Source organism: Arvicola amphibius, chromosome 2 (genome assembly GCF_903992535.2).
Source record: "Arvicola amphibius chromosome 2, mArvAmp1.2, whole genome shotgun sequence".
Taxonomy (NCBI): Eukaryota; Metazoa; Chordata; class Mammalia; order Rodentia; family Cricetidae; genus Arvicola; species Arvicola amphibius.
In genome coordinates, this window is record NC_052048.2 from 133,398,310 (window position 1) to 133,420,642 (window position 22,333).

The following is a 22,333-nucleotide window of genomic DNA, read 5'->3' on the forward strand; positions in this document are numbered from 1 at the left end:
AAAACACTGTCACTATATACTCTTACCAATTTAGCCAACTTTTCAAAGTCAATATGCTATTAGATCAATGTGAACTCATATACTCTTTGGTAATGGTCTACACTGTTCTAACCATTTAGAAAACAGCTTGGATTTGGTTGAGAATAGACCTATGGGATTGGAGATGCAGCTCAGTTTGTAGAATACTCACTTAGCATGGACAAAGCTTTGGCTTCTGCATAAACTGGAAGTGGTGGTAATCATAAGTAGAGGCAGGACGTCAGGAGTTCAAGGCCAGCCTAGGACACTGTCTCAAACAGAACCATCTGAAACCTATGGCCCAGAAACTCTACTTCTACATACATCTTAGAAAAATTGTGCGTGTATAGTATGTATATATACATATAGCGTGTATATATGTATACCTGCAATAATGTCCCAAATGATACTGGTAGTCACAGATAAAATTGTCTTTCCGTATAACAAAGCTGTATCCAGTGATGGGAGTTAACTATAACTCCACACAGAACTATGGTCAAAGTTGGAAAAACACTGCAGAGAGACTGTACCCGGGTCCCATTGCACTGTGTATTAGTCTTTCCTTTCTCCAAAACACTACACAGTAGTAGCTACTCCTTGGATGTGTCAGGTGTGCGGTGGTCCCACAGCATCCAAGGGGCGGCTGAATGGGAATGGCCTGTGGCTGGGGAAGCTGGACTGTGAGAGGAACTGAGGTGGTGGCGGGAGCGTCTGATGGCCACAGCGACAGCATAGGCCTGCTGGAGGGTGGCAAAGGCACTCGTCACGTGTTCCTGTCTGTCCAGCAGGCCACCCCTGGTGCCTTCCAAGTACTCAATGACTGTGATGATGTTCGTCATGATGCTGAGCTTTTACTACTTCTCCCGCCACGTGAGTGCCACACACCCTCTCCTCCTGTGCTCAATGCCTCCCACCATGCTGTCCCAGGACTCAGAAGCAGTTTCTTCACCTATCACACACAGCACAGGGGAAGCCCTAGCTCTGTGGTGCTCTGCTTTCTTCCTCTCTCCTCCGGGATGGAGAGCTGTTCCTTAGGCAGGGTTCAGGGCCTCTACACTCACCCTGGCATGATGCGCGAACCTCAGGCTCAGAAGAAAAAGGGAAAGGAGCTAAGGAAGTTTTTGTTTAGTCAAGATGAAGTGTCCATACAAAGACAGGTAGGGGATGCCCCCCGGTGGTTTACTGGGAAAGTGCAGAATCCCTAAGCCACTTCATAAATGGAGCAGATAGGAATGGAAATGCCACTTGGTTCTGGGAGGGCCCTCTCTGCCCCTCCCCAGATCTGCAAAACCTGTTAGTCTCAGGAGAACCCCCCACACACGAAAGGCCTCTTGGGTCTCCGTTGTACCAAGAGGCCCAGGCTCTCACTGCAGCTGGGATGCCGTGTTGATTTGGTGACTCCTCCCTGCTCTTTTGCCATTTAGCTACTCTCCTTCCCGTTTTGCCATGCACAACATTCAAAACCCTGTTGTAAATTTCCATTGGACGGCTGGCTTTCGAGCACACCTCACCAGACCTCTGCCTGCAGGTGGAAAAACTGGCACGAACACTGTTCTTGTGGAAGATCGAGGTCCATGACCAGAAAGAACGTGTCTATGAGATGCGACGTTGGAACGAGGCCTTGGTCACCAACATGCTGCCTGAGCACGTGGCCCGCCATTTCCTGGGGTCCAAGAAGAGAGACGAGGTTAGAGGGTGTCCCATTGAGCCCATTCTTTCTGCACACGTGGATCCCGGTCCTTGAGAAGTGGGGCTGAAGTCCAGCTGTGGATGGACCTAACCACTTTCCCAGGGTCTCGTCTAAAGGGCTCCGCTGCTATGCTGCATCTCTGGGACCCCACTTCAGAACCAGAGTGCCCCTTTCGTCAAGACCACAAACCAAGGCAGCTCACCCCCAACGGACCCTCCAGGAGAAGGCTCTGTTATTGGGATGGAGAAAAGCAAGGCTTCGCTTCATCTTAGACTTGCAGGGAAGTCAGGGCAGGAACCCGGAGGCAGGCACTGATGCAAAGGCCATGGAGGAGTGCTCCTGTCTTAACTCAGCCTGCTTTCTTATAGCACCCAAGACAACCTCCCCGGGGACAGCACAGTCCACAGTGAGCTGAGATGTCAATCAAGGAAATAACAGTCCAGGTTTACACACAGGCCAGTCTGGGAAGGGGCATTTTTTCAGTTGAGGTTCCTGTTTCCCAAATGACTCCAGTTGATATCAAACTAGCTAGCACACCGGGCTGTCACAAGGGCTAGGAAATCTTTTCATTCGTTGTGGGAACGAGCTTTTTGCTAATTACTCAAAGTTGGGCCATATGTGAGGATGACGGACAGGTTTCCTGTATGTTGTCCTATCAGGCAGCTGTCCCTTGCATGATTACGCCCTGCCTTTATTTGTTGTGTGTGTCTGTGGTATGTGTTCATACGGAGGCCTCTACAGTGGCTGTTTTCCTTTACTGCTTTGCCCCCTAAATATGGATGGACGGTCTCTTGTTGAACCCAGGCCCACTGTATTCTGATCTGCCACTAACTTCCGGCACACTGACTCTGGTCCTCACAATTGTACAGCGAGTGCTTTGCCCTAGCCTGGCCCTGCCTCTTTTCAGGAGCTGTACAGCCAGTCTTATGACGAGATTGGAGTCATGTTTGCCTCCCTGCCAAACTTTGCTGACTTCTACACCGAGGAGAGCATCAATAATGGTGGGATCGAGTGTCTACGCTTCCTCAATGAGATCATCTCTGATTTTGACTCCGTGAGTGTCCTTTTATTACAGCCCAAGACCTTCTGCACGAGTCAAAGAAGCAAGCTATGCTAGGCTGGCTTCATTTCCCACAGGAGACTTTATAGTAATTGCACCTCTGCAGCATCCAGTACTGACGAGCCTGAGGGGTGAGGCAGGATCCTGGGACAGCCCTGGCAAGTTGCACGGGATTAAGGACTTCCATTCCTCCTACCTGCAAACCCTTAACATTGACTGGACACTTCTTAGGTGCTCCATCACCTAAGGAGACTATCCACTGACACTAAGATATGGAAATTGAGGCTGAGGATAGTGTGCCAAGGTAGCATGGAATGACTAAAGCCGGTATAGGAAAGTGTCTTTTAGATGTGTTGTTGATCCTTGTAAAACAGACGAATTTGATGTGAACTCACTCCTCTTCCCTTGACTATTAATTCTGTCCTCAGCTCCTGGACAACCCCAAATTCCGGGTCATCACCAAGATCAAAACCATTGGCAGCACCTATATGGCAGCTTCTGGAGTCACCCCAGATGTCAATACCAATGGCTTTACGAGCTCCAGCAAGGTAGAGATGGCAGCAGTGTCAGGGCCAGGCAGCCTGCCTCAGCCCGTGGGAAATGGGAATTAGGTGCAAAGGGCTCATTCCCACAATGCCTCATACTGTTTAAGAACTGTCAGTTCTGGGGCAGTGGATGCCTAGGGGAGCCCTGGAAACTCTCAGCCGCTGTGACTGTAGACCCATGGAGCCCGCTGTGACTTCTAACCCAGAAAAGGAACTTGTGGGGCCAAGCACTGCTCTTAAGTCACCATCTAGTTTTCCTTCCCGTCTCCACTTTCTGGGTTATGTAATGCACGCTGAAGGTAGCTCACCACGCTTATGATCCTGAGGAGTAAGGCAGGCCCAGACTCAAACCGTAACCTTGTTAGTCACACAGACACAGGAAGTGACAGCGAGACAGGGCCTCAGTCTTTGCCTTACACAGATGTATGGACTCTGCAGTGGTGACGTGCTAGCCCTAAAGACATTGCTAACTCCTTTTGGAGAGGAACAAAAGCCTGCTCCCTTATATCCGTCCTGTAACAGCTCTGCCTAAATGCTCATGGCTTCTGGATGGTTCTAACAGTGTTATCACTTTTCCACACAGGAGGAGAAGTCAGACAAGGAGCGCTGGCAGCACCTGGCTGACCTGGCTGACTTTGCGTTAGCCATGAAGGACACGCTCACAAACATCAACAACCAGTCATTCAACAACTTCATGTTGCGCATAGGTAAGGGCGCCAGCAGCGCTGGGGTACTCAGCAGACCAGACTTAAAAGGTAACGGCAGACTGGTGGGGAAATCACACTAACAGAGCTAGAGGGGACCCAATGACCTTTAGTCCTGTTCTCTTTGAGGAACAGTCAAGCTAGACCCATGGCTAAGGTTCGAAGGGCAGCCCAGCCTCCCTTCAGAGTCAGGCATTGCAATACGGCAGTGTGAGGAGCAGCTCAACTGCTTCTGTGAGTCTGTACAAGTTGGAAGTCACTGAGAAGCTGGCCGCTACAGTCCGGAGTATTAGCATGACACACAGCTGGGCAGGACTTTTCGCAAGGGCTTTCACTTTAGAAAGGCAACTTTCAATAAGGAATATAGGTGCTATATGATCAGGAGCCCTGTGGGGGTCAGGTGATCATCTCTGAAAGAGAAATGGGTAGCTTTTGTGAGGCTAATGCAAGCTTGCTTGTGGCCATGCTCCTCTCTGTTCCAGGCATGAACAAAGGCGGGGTTCTGGCTGGAGTCATCGGAGCCCGGAAACCACACTATGACATCTGGGGCAACACTGTCAATGTAGCCAGCAGAATGGAATCCACAGGGGTCATGGGCAACATCCAGGTATGTTTGGCACCAGAATGAGCATGTGTTGAATGCAGGGCATACAACTAAAGGAGAAGTCCGTGTGCTTTGCCGTACACTACTGGCCCTGGCCTGTGGGCCACAGGTCAAAGTTGGCAGTGCTGCAGGGCCACGCCTCTAGAGCCTTAACAGAAGGGGAGAAGGCTTTGGTCCATTTAATACTAGGAGTTGTGCGTGAACAAGAGCTTGCCCTTTGGTACAAAGTCCACATGCAACTGAAGCTAGTGACCTAAAATGGCCACGGTTCTCGCTATCTGCACAGTACTAAAGCAGCAGCACCATCTAGGCCGTCAGCCCTAACCACTACACCCACCAGTCTTGGCTTCCTCTTCCCTAACCTTGTCTGTTCTCCACGTGCAGGTGGTAGAAGAAACGCAGGTCATCCTTCGCGAGTATGGCTTCCGCTTTGTGAGGCGAGGCCCCATCTTTGTGAAGGGCAAAGGGGAGCTCCTGACCTTTTTCCTGAAGGGGAAGGACAGGCCAGCCGCCTTCCCCAACGGCTCCTCTGTTACACTGCCCCACCAAGTGGTGGACAATTCCTGAATGGCCTCTGGCCCCCATAATGGTCCACATGGGAAGGGAGGTGGTTTGGGAAGCGGAGAATGGCTTTTGGAAAGGGCCACTGACCAAGTCCTGGTGTTCCCGAGTTGTTGACGTGCACATTCCCATAGACTTTAGGTTCAGATTTCCTCTAGCCTTCCTGTGTGGATGTGAGTGCTGAGGGTGGCCATCCCTATCCTCAGTGTGCCTGTAGCTTCCCCAGTGTAGGGGTCTTAGGCATAGCACTGGGACAGCCTTTCCGGGCCTTTGTCCCAGCTCAGTCCTCATCCCTAGAGAGGCCATGGCCACTGTGAGTAGGATGGCGGCAGAGGCGGATGAAGCTGCCTGTGCTGCAGGCCCTGCTGCAGGGGAGGGCTCAGTGCACAGACAGCTCCCCGCCTGGCTGCAGTCTGGAGCAGCACTTGTCACTGGATGAGGAGCGCTCCACTGGCGGGCGGGCAGGCTGCCTCCTCCTATGCAGTTAGGTCAGTGGCCCTTACCCCCATGTTCCTGATAATCTTGAAAGGTTCCTCCGGAACCCTGTGTCACCTTAGTCACGGGAGCAGAAAGTGCAATATTTCCTTTCACCTGGGAGGGGGAGGGGTTATTTCTGAAAGAAATATATAAACAGATTGTCTACATTTATATTTTTAACCTGTTTAAAAACAACCTTCCAATATTGCCTTGTCTTCTGAGCTCTTGCTACAGCCGCCTTTGCTACTGCTTCAACAGAGAGTCTGCAGGTGTTGGTAAAGGACAGGACTGTTTTATTAAAAGCTTTACTCAACTTGATGGTACTGTTGTGGTCATTCTGTTACCATGACATCTCCTCCTCCCCCTCCATGTGCCTAGAGGGCAAAAACTGGACCGAGCCTTTCATTCTAAGCCTCTGTAGGGTGACCCAATGCTGGCTTAGCAACCTGTAATCTTCCTGGAGTTTGGTGGAGCTCCCACACCACGGAGATTTCTAGGAAGCAGCTAAAGCTTAGGGTGAAGCCCAAATACTGGGCCTGTGGGGTATAAAGGTCTTACCTCGGACTAGCAGAGGAGAAACAGGAATTATAATGGGATGTAGATAGAAGTTTCTGTCCTGCTCAGTCCCGCAGCCACTCCGTCCCAACAAAACACACAAAGGTTTATAGTAATTATAAACTGTTTGGCCTAATAGCTCAGGCTTATTATTAATTAGCTCTTAAAACTTAAATTAACCCGTATTGAAACTTAAATTAACCAGTAATTCTTATCTATGTTTAGCCATATGACTTGGTACCTTTTCTCAGTGCAGCATTTCATCTTGCTTCTTCTGCATCTGGGAGGCGACTGCAGACTGAGCCTTTCCTCTTCCCAGAATTCTCCTAGTCTGGTTATCCCGCCTATACTTCCAGCCTAGCTACTAGCCAATCAGTGTTTTTATTAAACCAATACAAGTGAAATTCTTTACAGGGTTCAAGAGCATTCTCTCAGAGCCGTGGGAGAACTTGACCAATAGACGGGTCTAAACAGATGTCAAGAAGTCCTAAGGCAAGAACAATGCATGCTGCACACCAGACAGCCATGGTTAGGAGGAAAGGCTATGTTAAAAGCACCTAGGAGTGGGAAGAGGACCGGACAGCCAGCCATGCCTGGAGCTTGCAGGAGGGAGACACAACAGGGGAGGGTCCACTGATTGAGGAAGCATTGCTTGAAGTATAGATTTCTAAGTGACTTCATGCATTCAACTCTTAACCAAGATATTTTAGGACACAAAATATTAAATACACATAAAAAGTTTCTCCCACCAAACACTGGCCTAGAACATGTACCCCAAACCCAAGATTAAACACTTTCCCTTCTTAGCCACAAGCCCTATCGTAGATTTACAGCTCCCACCAAAGCTAGAGATGCTCACAAAATGTCTTTACTCCCAATTTAGCTTATTTTCAGCGAGAATATATACATACGATCAAATCAGCCGCCACCTATGGAGGAAGAGATGCTCTGGAGCACTGTACTGAGTGACCAGGCAACCAAGGAACTGTCCAAATATGCACTCAATAGGCTCCTTGTCATCCCGACGGCATGGGCATCTAGAATCATGACAAGGACTGTATCCAGGCAAGCGGTCTCTCTTCACAGCTTTTGCTGACAGGTCCTGGACTGCAGGCAGCACAAATATAATCACTTCAGATATTTCCCAGGTAGTTTTTCCCAGGAAACAAGGCTCAAATCTAGCTCTTCAACTTCTTTTGAAAATGAAGCAAACACCTGGTGCAGGGGCTTGGTGCGGAAGAGCATGTCATGGGATGCTCTGTGCTCTTCCCAGTGAGGGGGTGACGCTTCTGCCCCTAAAGGAAGAGATTCTGTCAAGTTCATTAATCCAACCAGGGGAATCAGAACCAGATCACTGCTCTTCTAGTCCCATTTATTTATTCATTCATTCATTCATTCATTCATTTATTTTGGTCTATAGCTCTGTAAAGATTGTCCCTTACCAGAACAATGTAATTCTGAGAACATGAACTTAGAAAAAAATAGACATGAAAAAAAATGATTGTGAAACTTGTGGCATTGTCAGAATACTGCTTTAAAAATTACTGTGAGTTCGAGACCAGCCTGGTCTACAAGAGCTAGTTCCAGGACAGGCTCCAAAGCCACAGAGAAACCCTGTCTCGAAAAACCAAAAAAAAAAAAAAAAAATTACTGTCTATGTCAGATTATTATGGTACTGCTACACACATGAAAACAAGTCTCCTGGCTAGCCCTGGAAAACTGCCACATACTTTAGAGGGCTAAGCATGTACTAACTTCATCACAGACAACTCCAGGACTCTGCCTTAGTTCTCTATCTAGGGCGTGGAGGGTACACACCCATGAAAACAAATTGTAAGTTTAAAGAATTCTGGCCAATCTGGGAAAGGCATGGACTGGGGAAAACTAAGATAATGATGCTTAACATTTACAAAGACAAAAAACTGTGGGAACGAACTTTTCTTTCTTAGTACATTTCTAGACTGTGAAGAGAAGGGGCTTTAAGTGTTCCACGGATGTTACTCTACATACGACACTCCATTGCTTAAACTAGAGTGCTCAGTTGCTTCCATGAGGCATCGTCCCCCGTACCTGGGCACGTCACAGTGACATCCGTGGGAAGAGTTGCTGTGAGGTCCGCATACAGCAGTCTGGCACTAAAGGAGAAGGTCTGGCGCCCCTGATCCACTTTATACGTAAACGACAGCAAATTGCACAGGGCGTTTCTCTGCAGAGGTCCAGTGAGGAAGGCGCTGAAGTCAGTCTACCAGGGGAGGGAGCAATGAGAGGGATGACGATTACTGCTCCAGGGTACCGTGTGGGACAGGCAACATCTGCAGCCCGACAACACACAAGACTTAAAGGGACCAAGGGCCATCAGGAGTCCGTGGCAGGAAGCACTTCAGTGAATGATCAGGGACAGATAAGAGATTCTATTTCTGCCAAGAGATTCAGTAAGATTATCCTGTATGGAAAGATATTTTCTTTAACTGATACCTGGGCAGAGGTGGAACCACCCAGCTAGAGCGTCACTTCCTTTGTATTTATTTCCTGCCTCTCTCTGGTTCCCACCCTTAGAAGGCAGACCAGAGTTCAGAAGACAAACAGTAATCCTCTATGATCCTGGACACCTGCACTTAGGGTCAGCACAGAATTGGGCACATAACATCAGAGCTTAAAATCCTTGCTCAGTTAGGGTTAGGGTTAAAAATTCGAGGGTCACCAGTAGGCATGTGACCTGTGACCTTATAACCAGGACCTGCCCTTCAACGTCACTGAGAGGTACAAAAGGGTGTGAGATGAAGAGGAACCTGCCTCAAGGGAGGAAACAAGTACTAGAAAGCAAGGGCACAAGCTGGTGTAGCACACGCCTGTGGTCAATGCTGCAGCTAAGGCAGGAGGATTGCTCTTGAGTCTCATGAGGGTGGCCTGGCCTTCACAGTGAGTTCCAGACCAGCCTGGGCTACAGAGTGAACCCGTTTCAAATTAACCAACCAACCAACCAACTACAGAGTAAAGGTAACGGACAAACTTCTGGCTCAGCATTAGGAAACATGAGGGCTGGGGTATGGCTTAGTGGCAAGAATACTTTCCCACCATGCCAAGGCCTTAGATCCAATCTCCAGCCTTGCAAAAAACAATTTTTTTATATAAATAATAAAACCAGGGGATGGAGAGATGGCTCAGAGGTTAAGAGCACTGGCTGCTGGCTTTTTCAGAGGTCCTGAGTTCAATTCCCAGCAACCACATGGTGGCTCACAACCATCTGTAATGAGATCGGGTGCCCTCTTCTGTCATGCAGGCGTATATGTGGGCAGAACTGGCATATATAATAAAGAAATAAATCTTCAAAAATAAATGAATTAAAAAAATCAGCTATGTTGGCACACATTTGTAATCCAAGCATTTAGGAGGCAGAGACTGGTATATAGGCCCAAGTTCAAGACCAGCCTGGGCCGCATATCCAGCTAGGATTGCAGAACTTTGTCTCAAAAATAAACCTTTAAGAATGCATGCTTAGCCGGGCGGTGGTGGCGCACGCCTTTAATCCCAGCACTTGGGAGGCAGAGGCAGGCGGATCTCTGTGAGTTCGAGGCCAGCCTGGTCTACAAGAGCTAGTTCCAGGACAGGCTCTAAAGCTACAGAGAAACCCTGTCTCGAAAAACCAAAAAAAAAAAAAAAAAAAAAAAAAAAAAGAATGCATGCTCCATTGAGGTGCACACCTTTAATCCCAGAACTCAGGAGGCAAAGACAGGTGGATCTCTGTGAGTTCAAGGTCAGCTAGAACTGTTAACACAGTGAAACCCTGTCTGAAAAGAAAAGAAAAAAAAAAAAAGCCATGCTCCTTTGAAGTCTGTCATGGGCAATAAAATCAGACACAAATCCCTACACAAATACCTCAAGTTGGTCTGTCTGGTACTTCCTCCCCGAATAGGCGTTTAGGTGCTCGCAGAGACTGAACAGGAAGCCCTGGATGTCAGTCTGTAGGTATGCTCTGGCTATCTTTTCTAGAGGGATGAAGACTGGGATGGAGTGGTGATGAATCCGGAGTGGTTTCTCTATGATGAGGTCTACAAAGTAGGAATCCAGTAGGTTCCCCTCAAAGGCAGTGCTAATGCACATACAGACTCCACGGCTGGTCAGCTTCCCGCTGAGTCCTAGGCAAACGGTGAGACAACACCCCTCAGATGTCAATCAGAAGTTGCGGGTTAGGTCTGGGCATTCTAGCAGACTCCAAAAGGCCTGGTATATTGATACACAGTGTGCACAAGTAATGGCCAAATAAATGGTATCAGACACTCTCCCTGCCTGGCTCATGTGAATCCGAGTTAAAATTCTGGAAAGATGAGGAAGTGAGAAGATATCCTAAATATCAAATGTTGAGGGAAAAGCTAGAAAATTTCATATATTCTTTTTATTCTCTTGAGTTCTAATTTACGATGGTCCTCACTCAGTTCTTCCCACAGTCCTCTGTGACACAGACAAAGAGCAAATTCCTTTTTATGCTGAAATAAAGATTTGAAGTTCAAACCATGACCACTTCTACATCACAGGCAAGCCGTGAACAAAGTTCCAGCAGGACCTGCCCAGTGCTGCGGGCTTGAGTCCGGCTCCCCACATGTGGTCACCCCGCCAGAGAGTTCTTCTCATTGCTGCTTTACAACTGTAACTTTGCTACTGTTTCGAACCATAATGTAAACATCTGACATGCAAGCCCTGTGAAAGGGTCACTCGACACCCGCCCCTCAAGGCATCAATACTCACAGGTTGAATCCACTGTAGTAGTGGGTCTAGCAAATGACTACCATGCAAAGTAACAGTTTCAGCCAGCCGCCGCTACCAAACTTTTACTGTCCAAAGAGGCCGATCTTACAGGTAGGCAGGCCTAAAAGCAACATGCCAGCTTGTACATGTATAGCAGTGTATGCAAATAAGTTCTCAGAAACCAAGTCTAGCCTAATACAGCTAGCCAACTAAGAACGAGTCAGAGCAGAGCAAAGGCCTACCTGTAAAACGATAGGCCTGCAGAATGGCTTTGATGTTTCCCCACTGCCTTTCCAAGGCCTCTTGCTCACTGATCTCTACTGTGCTGTTTGGTTCTTCACTGGCCGAAGATGCTTTAACCTATAGGATATGCAGCAAAGCATACTGGTTATAATAGGGGCACCACAAAGTCTTGGCCACCATTTGATTGCATACAAGTAAGGGCAGTTTCTCTATTCTGTGAGGCGTTCATGACCACTCAGTTGGTGCTGTGATGTACAGTCGATGGACAGGATGTGAGGAATCAGGAGTAGAAGTTTCTACTACTAATGAACCAGGAGTTTGATGGCAATGGTGAAGACTGCAGAGGAGAAGAAAGGGCACAAACAAAGCCTAGGATGAGTGGAGGGTGGACAAGACAGATGGCCGTGGAAAGACTAAGGTGGAAAAGCCAGGACTCAGGCTTCCACCTGCAGCTACCTTTTCCTCAGAGGAGTAAGTGTGCAAGGTGGATGAACTACACAATTGGTGTGGGACAATTCTGTATTCTGCCAATAATGCTTTAAATAAACGCTGATTGGCCAGTAGCCAGGCAGGAAGTATAGGCAGGACAACCAGACAGGAAGTAGAGGAGGGTCAGGAGAACAGGAGAATTCTGGGAAGGAGGAAGCCCATTCTTCCCCAGTCCTGTCCAGACACTGAAGAAGATGTGATCTGCCCCACTGAAAAAGGTACCAAGCCATGTGGCTAACATATATTAGAATAATGGGCTAATATAAGTTTTAAGAGTTAATAAGAAGCCTGAGCTAATGGGCCAATCAGCTTATAACTTATGAAGATTCTCTGTGTGGTTTTCTTTGGGACATAATGGCTGTGGGAACTGGGCAGGACAGAAACCCCAACAAGCAGGCCCACATGTTACACACAATAAGCAAGCAATCAGAAAATGATCTGACGGCATCAGAGGAAACTCAAACAGGACTGAGAAAAAAACAAAATGCTTTTGAAGAAGCTGGCTCCCCTGCAGTTCCCTCTTCTCTCGGAGCATGCATGATTCTGCATTTCAAGGTATACTTTCACTGTGTGGGGTATAGCATGAATAATAAAAACCCAGAGACAGATATTGGGGTTCAACCCCAAAACCAGAAAAGCAAAGCCACTAGAGAAGTCTTCTACCAAGGCTGGGCAACTGCAGACTAAGCGGCGAAAGCAGTCTACACAGCCTAAGAAGACTAAACCGCTCTCTCCTCCCATTTTATATTCCCTCTAGTGCTGGGATTAAAGGTGTAGGCCACGACCACCTGGATTTGTTTCTGCATTGATCTTGTGTAGCCCAGGGTGGCCTTGAACTCACAGAGATCCATCTGCCTCTGTCTCGCAAATCCTGGGATTAAAGGTGTGTGTCACTACTGCCTGACTTCTAGTGGCTTAGCTTTGCCCTTCTGATCTTTAGGCAAGATTTATTAAAACAAATAAAATATCATTATAGTGGGGGGATAACAGAAGACCAATGTTACAAGGTAGCCAAGATCTCACAGGGAAGTGATGTGGATTTCCCTCTGTATGCTGTGAATATGTTTTATTACCATTGGTTAAAAAAGAAGCTGCTTTGGGCCTATGGCAGCGCAGAACAGAGCAAGGTGGGAATTCTAAGCAGAGATAGAGGAGAAAAGAAGGGGGAGTCAGGGAGAAGCCATGAAGGAGACAGATGCCCGGAACTTTATCTGGTAAGCCACAGCGTTGTGGTGATACACAGATTAGTAGAAATGGGTTAATTTAAGATGTAAGAGTTAGTTAATAAGAAGCCTAAGCTAATAGGCCAAGCAGTGTTTCAATTAATATAGCTTCTGTGTCCCAACCCACTTTCAGATGTGTGGCTGGAGTAGGGACAGAGGAGAGCACGGGCACCTCAGAGGCCTGTGCTAGCTGCCTGCTGGGAAAACAAACTCAAGTCTCTGGAGGAAGATGATGCAAGCCAGAGCCCTTCTAATATTCTCCTCACGCGCATCACTAAGAAAAACATTACCAGGCAAACTATGCTGACCGGTGTTCTGTCCATTCTATATAAGCTACAGCAGCCATTCTCAACCTGTGGGTCACAACCGCTTTGGCAGTCAAATGACCCTTTCACAGTGGTCACCTAAGGCCATCAAAAAACAGACATTTACATTACAATTCATAACGGTATAAAAATTATAGTTATGAAGTAGCAACAAAATAATTTTATGGTTGGGGGTCACCACAACGTGAGGAACTGTCTTAAAAGGTTGTAGCCATTAGCGAGGTTGAGAACCACTGCTATAATGGAAAAGAAAAGGGCTCATGGGTACCTACACCTGCCTAAGGATTACATTAGGATACATAAGGATTGATGGGGGAGGGAGAGACATTTTCTTCAGTCATGTAGACACTGGTAAAGTGCCCATGCCAAAGGGCAAACAAACCCTTACCCATACCCTTATAAGCAACCCAGTGAAAGCTACTGGGTTACCGCCTTGAAAAACAAAGCAAAACAAAAAACCATGAAAGCAGAAGGGGAACAGGTTGGGAAGAGGAACTGGAGGTGAGGGACAAATATATGAAAATGCTATAGTGAAACCCATTATGTATACTTAATAGATGCCAGCTAAAACATCAAAAGAGAAACGATGTTAAGAAAAAGATGATTAAATAAAATAGGTATTTATTATATTTATTTAAACAAGCATGAAAGGAAAAATAAGATTAGAAAATCAGTATAGATCTGCTACAGGAAAAACATACAAACTTAAAAAAAAAAACCAAACCCACTCTTCATAGGAACCCCAGAAATATATAGTAAAAAATGGCACTGATGTATTACTTGAAATGATAATGGTCACATTTTTCAATAAATGAAAAACTTCAAGTACTTATTTAAGCATCACCAAGCCAAATGAACACCATATCTGACCTCATTATGACATAGAACTGTCAAACACCAAAGACAGAGACTATGAAGTTGAAAAAAAAAAAAAAAACCCACATTCAAACAAGAATGTCACCTAGTGAGATTAATGCCTAATCTTGAAAATGTGGACCTAAAGAAAATAATGACAACCTTAAAGTATGAACAAAAATATGTACAACCTAATTTACATTCCAAATATAAGGCCAAAGGTACAAAGGTATTTTTTTTCTTTTCTTGAGATTGGGGGGGAGGGGGGTCACTATCATGTGACTCTGGCTGTTTTGGAACTGTAGACCAGACTGACCTAAAATTCACAGGTCCACCTGCCTCTGTCTCAAGAGTGCTGGGATTAAAGGCATACACCATACCCAGCCTTCAAATGTATACAACAAAAAATTTAGGAAAAAAATCTAAAAGATAAAACTGCATGCTTCAGGGGTTACCAGACTATACACAGCTTGTGTCATGATACCCCCGGCTGGTTCTGAACTCGGGATCTTTCTTCCTTAGCCTCCCAAGTGTTGGCATTACAAGACTTATGGTACCATGACCAGCAGGGTGCCTTTTTAAAAATTAGGTTTAAGCAGCTCACCAGCACACCTATCTCACACATCTTTCACACAAACAAGGCAGAGCTTTGTGGCTGGTGCAGACGTCACGGCCTAAAACAGCTGCTCCTCAAAGCTAAGGTTAGCTGTCAAACAGACCACCGGAGCAGACAGGGCCCAGAGGTGACCAACTCCCATGCGAGACAGTGACCTTTTCATGATGGTGTTTGAGAGGCAGTGCAGGTAAGCACGAACTATCTGAAAGATGAAACAAAGCATAAAATAACAGGCTATCACCTTTACTATGTCAGATGAAGATTTATGAAACAAAAACACAAAGCACAAAGCTAAATTTCAAAATGGATCTCTACTTACAGAGAGTGGAAGGCAAGTCACAGTCCAAAGGAAAGAAACCCATAAATATATAAAGTAAAAAAAAAAATCCTAGCTGACGACACACATTTATTTATTTATTTATTTATTTCAGCAGCCATGAGAAGAACACTTGGGAAAACCAGGACTCTACCACAGGCACAGGCGCAGCACAGCACTGAAGGGAGACTGATTCTAGGATCTACTGCAGATGTCCAAACCTAGGGATGCTCAAGTCCTTGCCTAAAATACCAGACTATCTGCATATAACCTCCACTTCTTGTACACTTTAAATTACCTCCGTAACACTGTGTAAATATGCAACATTATAAAAACAGTTTATATTCTGTTCTTTGGAGAATGGCAAGAAAAAAAGCCAAATACAAATTAAGTCTATAATAAGATACTATTACACCCCCTCCATAGTGACAAACTTGTAAAATGGACAATGCCACAGACCGGTAAAATTGCAAAACAACAAAAACCTCAGGAGCCACTGTTGAGATCATAAAACAAGCACACGCACTTTACAGAGTGGCGGCACTCGTTAAAGTGAACCTGCAGGCTCCACGTACTAGAGCATTTACTCAGGCTTGTGCTGAATAGGAAAGTCCTATGTCTTTAATGAAGCAGCAGCAACAAGAACATCACAGCAGCAATCTTCATGACGAATCCAAAGTGAAACAACCCAAATGACCACATGGTGCCCACAGGGCAGCAGGTAAATTGTAACTGTCAGAAAACAGAACTGCCGCCCAGCAGTGATGGCCTGAGCCAGGCTCACAGACTGACACTCAGCAAAATAAGCAAGACAGAGGAGCTCATAGTCTACAGTTGTATGAACAGGGTGGGGGTTTAACACCAACTAACAGGAGACACAGGATAATTCTGGGTCATGGGAATAACCTGAGTTTTCACTTCTGGTAGAAACCTGGCTACATAAAATGCTCATTAGCCTCTTCACATTAAATGTATTTTTCTTCAGTTAAAAGCAAATTAAAGAGGGAGGGAGAGGGTGGGAGCCCATGTGTGACGCAGTTTCCATCTGGAGTCATTTCTGACTTAAAGTTAAGTCATTTGAAAATGCTTTCCCTGCTCTGCTTTTTCTTATAACCTTGAGGGCTGTGACAGACTTCTGATTTAGTCCGTGAGAAAAGAACACTATCTAGTATACAGTACACTGCTGACGACAAACCTCAGGAACATCAAGAAAGAAAGAGAGGCTGCTTCCAAACAGCAAGTACATGTTGGAAAGGAGGCTGCTTACTCAAGGACAGGAATGGTCTTGTGGTTAGATACTGACTGACCATCTGTGCTGTGCTTTGTTCTGCTTTTGTATATAAGCAAGTTCTGAAATAAACTCTGGGCTGTTTGGCTGCTTTGGCATGACCAGACAGACTTCCCGATTCTATCCTGTCTTCTATTTCTTCTGACTTTTCTTTGACCTCGAGGATCCCTATCCAGGAACCCCAGCTGAGCTTGTAGGAGTGGGCTCCTACAGAAGAGTGGGAAGGGAGGGAAGGGAGGGAAGGAAAGGGCAGGAAGGCTGCCTTATGGGTAATGACGGCTCTCACTGAGTAGTTACTGCTTGTATTTGGACAGGGGAAGAATTTGACATTTGGTGTTGTGGGATGTCTTTCTGTACGCTGTTACTATGTCTTGATCTCATTGGTGATACATAAAGTTACTCTGGCCTATGGCAAGGCAGGATAGAGCCAGGCAGGAAATCCAAGCAGAGATACAGGAAAAGAAGGGTGGAATCTGGGAGATGCCATCCATGCATCTAAAGAGCAACATGACAGCAGACCAGTAATGCCATGGCTACGTGGCAATACACAGATTAATTTAAGATGTAAGAGCCAGCAGGTAATGAGCCTGAACCATCAGCTAAACATTTATAATTAACATTAGGCCTCAGAGTAGTTTATTCGGGAACTGGTGGGCAGGATAGAAATCTCCATTTACAATTTCTTGGCCCTGCAAGATTAGTAGGGAAGTGGAAGTATTAAGAGACCCCCAAACTACTGTAAAAATTCTAGGATCCAACCTGCCTGGTAAGTGGATTTACCACATATGTTGGTAATAATATATGGCAGAGGAGAAGTCAAAGACAGCAGAGGACCACTTGACAGATCTGCTGACTGGACCTCATCTAGAGTGGAAACCAGAGAGAAGGAATGGCCAATGACCACTGTGAAACTGAGACCGGTGACAGAACTTTGGCACGGATGGCAAAATTATAAACAGCTTAGATCTGCTGATGTTGAGGTACCAGGCCAGGTATCTGTGAGGGAAGGCAGAGGGGAGGCTCACAAAGAACCTAACTGCCTCTTCATCACCACCTGACAATTACTACTCAATATTCTTAGCTGTATCTCCAAAGGTCTGTTTATTTGAAGAGAATCAAAGACTTGAAATCCATCCAGTAGGATCCCAAGTAAAACGCGTGGCCCTGGTTGGCTGCTCCCCGATCCTGGCTGCTCCCCACCCCAGGAGGGCCGACGAGGCTTTCACTCACTCACTCACTCACTCTAGCTTGCCGCCGCCGCCTGACTTCAGCCCTCAGCTCATCTCGCTGTTTCCGCAGTTCGTGAATCCTGGTTCTAAGAGAACTTTCCTTTGTGTGAACTGTCGGATCTTTAAACTTTTTCCTTGATCTGTTCATTTGAGCCTCTAGTCTTTCCAGGTGAGCTAGAACACCTAAGGAAAAAAAATTTTAAAAAAAAGAACTTCACAACTGGACAAGGTTTTAACTCTGGCAAAAATGCACACTCTAAGAAGTAACAGGTTTATTTATTTATTTTAGTACTAAACACTGACCAAAAGCAGCAACTGAGGGAAGAAAAGGCTATTTCATCTTACAGGTTACAGTCCATCCTGAAGGAGACAGAGCTCAGGCAGGAACTGAAGCAGATTGAGGAACACTTGCTCAGTTTGCTTTCTTATATAACCCAGAATCATCTGCTGTGTGTGTGTGTGTGTGTCTGTGTGTGTGTCTGTGTCTGTGTGTCTGTGTGTGTTTGTGTGTGTGTGTGTCTGTGTGTGTGTGTGTGTGTGTAGGACCTCAGGGTAGGACCGTGAAGGAATATACTTCCTGACTGGCTTCCTCCTCCTTTCAGCTAGCTTTCCTACACAACCCAGGACCACCTGCACAGGGGCGGTTCCACCCACAGTGGGTTGGGCCCTCCTCCATCTGTCAGCAATCAAGAAAATGTCCTAAAGAAATGCCCAGGGACCAATCTAATGAGGTAATTTCTTTACTGAGTTTCCATCTTCACAGGTGTATCAAGTTGACAACCAAATCAGCCATCAGAACAGATGTCTCATTTATCTAGGATCTGAGAGCCAGCTAAACTGTTAAGTAAATAAATTGAGGGCAAGTACCTTTCCTATTTATTGAGACAGGGTCTCTCCTACATGGCTAGTCTTGGACTCACAGATGGTCACCTCAGCTGCCTCTACCCAGAGTGCTGGTTTTATGACTCTGCCATAGATTTTTATAAAACCAGAGGACCAAACAACCAGAGACCACAGGCCTCTCTGTTGAACTCTTAAGCGGGATGCTTGTTTACAGAGGAGAGACTGGCTTGTCAGCTGCTTGCTTTGTAGGCATCACCACTTCATCTAGGCCTGCTGAACGCAGAAACACATCCACGGGGTGCAAAAGTACGATTCTCAATCGCTTCACCACAAACAAGACCCAGTATCTACTTTGCAAGGTTTTTGGGGTCGCGACCCACAGGTTAAGAACTACAGCTTACTTGTGTGTGCAGAACAGTTTTAACACAGAAGGTCACCAAATTTACTTTTGGTTTTGAAGTAACAATTTAAACCCGCATGTCGTTTATTATCTCACATTAATTAAAAAAAAATAAAAGAAAGGAGGGAAGAAGAAAGCGAAGCAAACTGTAATGTGTCTAAATGACAGTATTTACAAAGACAGAGCCCTGAATCAAACCCATAGCTCATCGACAAAGTTACTGCCCAACAGCGGCCCCTCCTCCGTCACAAGGTCTGAAAAGAGATACAGAGGTACCAGGAAGGACAACCCTCTCAATACCTCCTTTGCTCTCCCCGCCTTGACACAAAGTATTCGCAGACTCCATCTCTTGAGCTCCTCAAGTGCTTTTTCCTACAAAGCTGGCCGGCCAGGGCAAGTTTAATACGGACCCAAACGTCCTTGACTGTAAACAGGAAAAGACAAACAATCACCCCACGCACTTGGAGAAACCCCGACCGTCCCGGTGTAGACAAGGTGTCTCCGCCCGCCTCCCTGGCCTTGAACTTGTCAGACGCGTCCACGCCTACTTCACCGCCACCACCGCTCGGCTGCAGCCGGGCTTCCCCCGAGCGCCGAGCCGGCTACCCGGGTCCTGCTTTCTCTCTCTCTCTTTCCCTACCTCTGCCTCCCGAGTGCTGGGATTCAGGGCGTGCGCTACCCGGTTTGCTTTCTCTTCAGAGAGAACTCATTCTGGCTCCAGTTTAAGAATTCCCGCCAAGGGCGTCTTCGAAAACGCCAACCACCAACCCCAGCATGCTTTGCGCTTCCGCCGTACAAAAACATGGCAGCGACCATGGCTCCACCCTAATCCCAGCATGCACCGCGGAGTGGGTCCGGCCATTCAGATGGTCAGGAAGATGGCAGGCTCCGGGGCGGAGCCGCAGATCCTCGTACAGTACTTAGTGTTACGAAAGGATCTATCTCAGGCTCCTTTCTCCTGGCCCACGGGCGCACTGGTAGCGCAGGCTTGTCACGCCGCCACCGCAGCCTTGCACCTTCACCGAGAACATCCGCATACGGTAGCTTATCTCCGGGAGCTGGGACGCATGCGCAAGGTGGTTCTCGAGGTGAGTCGTAGGCGTGTGCAGGAAGGAAGCTAAGGGATGGGCGTGCAGAGGCCGGAAGTAGTTCTACTCGGGCCCTAACCTTGACTTCCGGGAGTTTGTACGGCCAGACTGTTGGAGGGATCTTTTAAGAGTTCGGGGAGTGTTGTGTGGCTTGAGCTGTTACGCACTAGCTCTTCTTCTGGGCAAACTGGTTCCCGTGTCCCTTAGGTCCCTGGGATGGCGGAGCTGGGGAAACGCGGTCCTTCCTTTCTACCTGTGCTCCAGTAAGTCTTTTAAAGCTGTGCCTAAAAGTACCACTGCCTTAGTAAACGTGGTTAGTCAGGGAAATCGAGGCCGTTTGTTAAGGAGAAAAACACTGAGCTGGGAAAAGGGATATGCTTTTCAGAAGTGTTGAGTCTCCTGACTGTCATTTACATAGTATCTGTTTCTCTAGAGAGACAATTGGGCAGGAAAACACTGTCGGGGTGAGACTAGACGAACAAGGGCCAAAGGGACCATCGTGCCAACCGACCTATTTACAGCTGCTCTCAGCTTACTGGGGGGTGATGTCCCATCGATATAGGTGACTTACACGCCTACTGGATTAATTTGAAATTTTAAAAAAGATGCTTAAATTATGTGTACATGTGTTTGTGTGGGGGTGTATGCACACGAGCGCAGGTATGCTTGGAAGTCTGAAGAAGGTGTCGGACCTTCTGGAGCTGGAGTTACAGGCAGTGTGAGCAACCAGATTTCAGAAAGTTGTGTTTCCACCCAGGTCAAAGGTTATCCTCAATGTGCATGCATAATATTCTAGTTTTCTTTTTGCTGCTGGGAGAAACACCATGACCAAAAAGCAACTTGGAGAGGAAAGGGCTTGTTACATCTTAGAGGTTACATCCATCCTCTGAGGAAGCCAAAGCAGGAACTCGAGTCAGGAGCTGGACGCAGAAGCCACAGAGGAGCACTGTGTACTGGTTTGCTCCCCTTACTTTCTCAGCTATTGTACTTACACAGTTAAAGCCCACTTGCCTAGGCACTGCCCACAGTGGATTGAGTCCTCCCGTATCAAATAGTTGAGAGATGTGTCCTGCTTCAACACTAGGCTTGGGCCTGAGGGGATGAGAGAGCGAGAAGGAAGCTACACATAATTCTAGAAATTCTCCTGGGGCTGGAGAGATGGCTCAGAGGTTAAGAGCACTGACTGCTCTTCCAGAGGTCCTGAGTTCAATTCCCAGCAACCACATGGTGGCTCACAACCACCTGTAATGAGATCTGGTGCCTTCTCCTTGACTGTAGGCATACAAGCAGACAGAATACTGTATACATAATAAATAAATAAAATCTTTGCCTACTGAAAAAAAAATCCTCCTGGTTGTCATCTGGCTGAAGGATGAGGGCGAGCTGCTCTAGGAGCCAGCTGTAAGGAACAGAGAAACTACAGAGCAGAATTCAAGAGGGAAGAGAAAATTGCATTTAATTAATAGACTATTAAGCCTCCTTCTCTGCCCCCTTCCAGCCACTCTGTAAGATCCTAAGAGTGGATATAGCAAACCAGGGCGTGAAACTGTTGCTATGCAGTTCTATTGTAGAGGCTCGTCTCCAGTTTCAGAGCCCCCTGCACCCTTTTGTGACCTTGTCTGGGTGTTGTTTTCTGCAACTTGCAGGCTGCCGATGAGACCACCTTGAAGGAGCTGGCGGAGACCCTGCAGCAGCAGAACATTGACCACATGCTGTGGCTTGAGCAGCCAGAGAACATCGCCACCTGCATCGCCCTCAGGCCGTACCCCAAGGAAGAAGTGAGCCAGCATTTGAAGAAGTTCCGATTGTTCAAGTGACTGCATTCCAGCAGAATTGGGATGTCAGTTGGGTCCAGGAGCCAAATGCCCTCCATCCTGAAGCACTGTGGACTTCTTTCAGTTAATGTGCTCCGCCCTTCCAGTTATGATGGTTTAAGAGCCAGCACAGGCTCAAATTAAAGCCATCGTTAGCGAGTACTTCCTATTGTGATTATTATCGTCACCAAATTCAAGCGAGGAAAGCTGGTAAACAACAATATTGTCTGCGGGTCATTGCTCAAGCAGGAGATTTTTTTTTTCTGGTTAGGAGTATTAGACTTCTAATCACCCAGGTTTAAATGTTGCCTTTGAGTTCTTTACCTATCCCATCTTCTCCTGCTTCCCATCACTGGCTTCCAGTCTCTAGTGCAGTAACAGACACTGTTCTGTAGATACCTCTTACATGAGAGAGGAAAACCAGAGGTGGCTCACGCTTGTAATCCCTGTACTTGGGAGGCTGGGGCAGGGGAGTTGTCTTGAGTTCAAGGCCATTCTGTGCTACCGAGCAAGACCCTGTCTCAAAAAAGCTGAAAATATTAAGGTAAGTGAATTGGTCAATGCCCTCTCCCTATAAAACGTGTGGTAACTAACCTACAAAGAGAAAAGACTTGCTTTGGCTGGCTGTTTTGGAGGTCCCAGGAGA

General features: G+C 46.8%; 3 protein-coding genes across 7 annotated transcripts in view; 2 read left to right on the forward strand and 1 right to left on the reverse strand.

The window, feature by feature from the left end:
* Adcy3 (adenylate cyclase 3) overlaps nt 1–5,365 on the forward strand; it is a 72,858-nt gene extending 67,493 nt beyond the window's left edge. For 2 of the 3 annotated variants that reach the window (XM_038319574.1, XM_038319575.1), the window contains exons 15-21: nt 807–888; nt 1,547–1,705; nt 2,616–2,762; nt 3,197–3,316; nt 3,897–4,020; nt 4,500–4,624; nt 5,006–5,365. In XM_038319574.1, coding sequence (XP_038175502.1) covers nt 807–888; nt 1,547–1,705; nt 2,616–2,762; nt 3,197–3,316; nt 3,897–4,020; nt 4,500–4,624; nt 5,006–5,188 — 940 coding nt within the window. In that variant the 3' untranslated portion in view covers nt 5,189–5,365. Of the gene's footprint in view, nt 1–803; nt 889–1,546; nt 1,706–2,615; nt 2,763–3,196; nt 3,317–3,896; nt 4,021–4,499; nt 4,625–5,005 lie in introns of all 3 variants that reach the window. The other variant, XM_038319573.1, reaches the window with a different exon arrangement.
* A 1,533-nt stretch (nt 5,366–6,898) lies between these two features.
* Cenpo (centromere protein O) lies at nt 6,899–19,538 on the reverse strand. Of its 2 annotated transcripts, XM_038320482.1 has the most exons (7): nt 19,426–19,538; nt 19,086–19,209; nt 17,556–17,725; nt 11,200–11,317; nt 10,091–10,350; nt 8,285–8,456; nt 6,899–7,509 (listed from the first exon to the last, which is right to left on the reverse strand). In XM_038320482.1, the coding sequence occupies exons 2-7, from the start codon at nt 19,129–19,131 to the stop codon at nt 7,343–7,345; spliced, it is 933 nt and encodes a 310-aa protein (XP_038176410.1). In that variant the 5' UTR covers nt 19,132–19,209; nt 19,426–19,538; the 3' UTR covers nt 6,899–7,342. The 2 variants fall into 2 exon arrangements, with proteins under 2 accessions (XP_038176410.1, XP_038176411.1); XM_038320483.1 differs by lacking the exons at nt 19,086–19,209; nt 19,426–19,538 and having other exon boundaries at nt 17,548–17,643.
* An 83-nt stretch (nt 19,539–19,621) lies between these two features.
* On the forward strand, nt 19,622–21,849 carry Ptrhd1 (peptidyl-tRNA hydrolase domain containing 1). 2 transcript variants are annotated; one of them, XM_038320090.1, is made up of 2 exons: nt 19,622–19,873; nt 21,520–21,849. In XM_038320090.1, the coding sequence occupies exons 1-2, from the start codon at nt 19,622–19,624 to the stop codon at nt 21,688–21,690; spliced, it is 423 nt and encodes a 140-aa protein (XP_038176018.1). In that variant the 3' UTR covers nt 21,691–21,849. The 2 variants fall into 2 exon arrangements, 1 of the variants encoding a protein (XP_038176018.1); XR_005284365.1 differs by lacking the exon at nt 19,622–19,873 and adding an exon at nt 19,917–20,136 and having other exon boundaries at nt 21,520–21,658.
* The last annotated feature ends 484 nt before the right edge of the window (nt 21,850–22,333 follow it).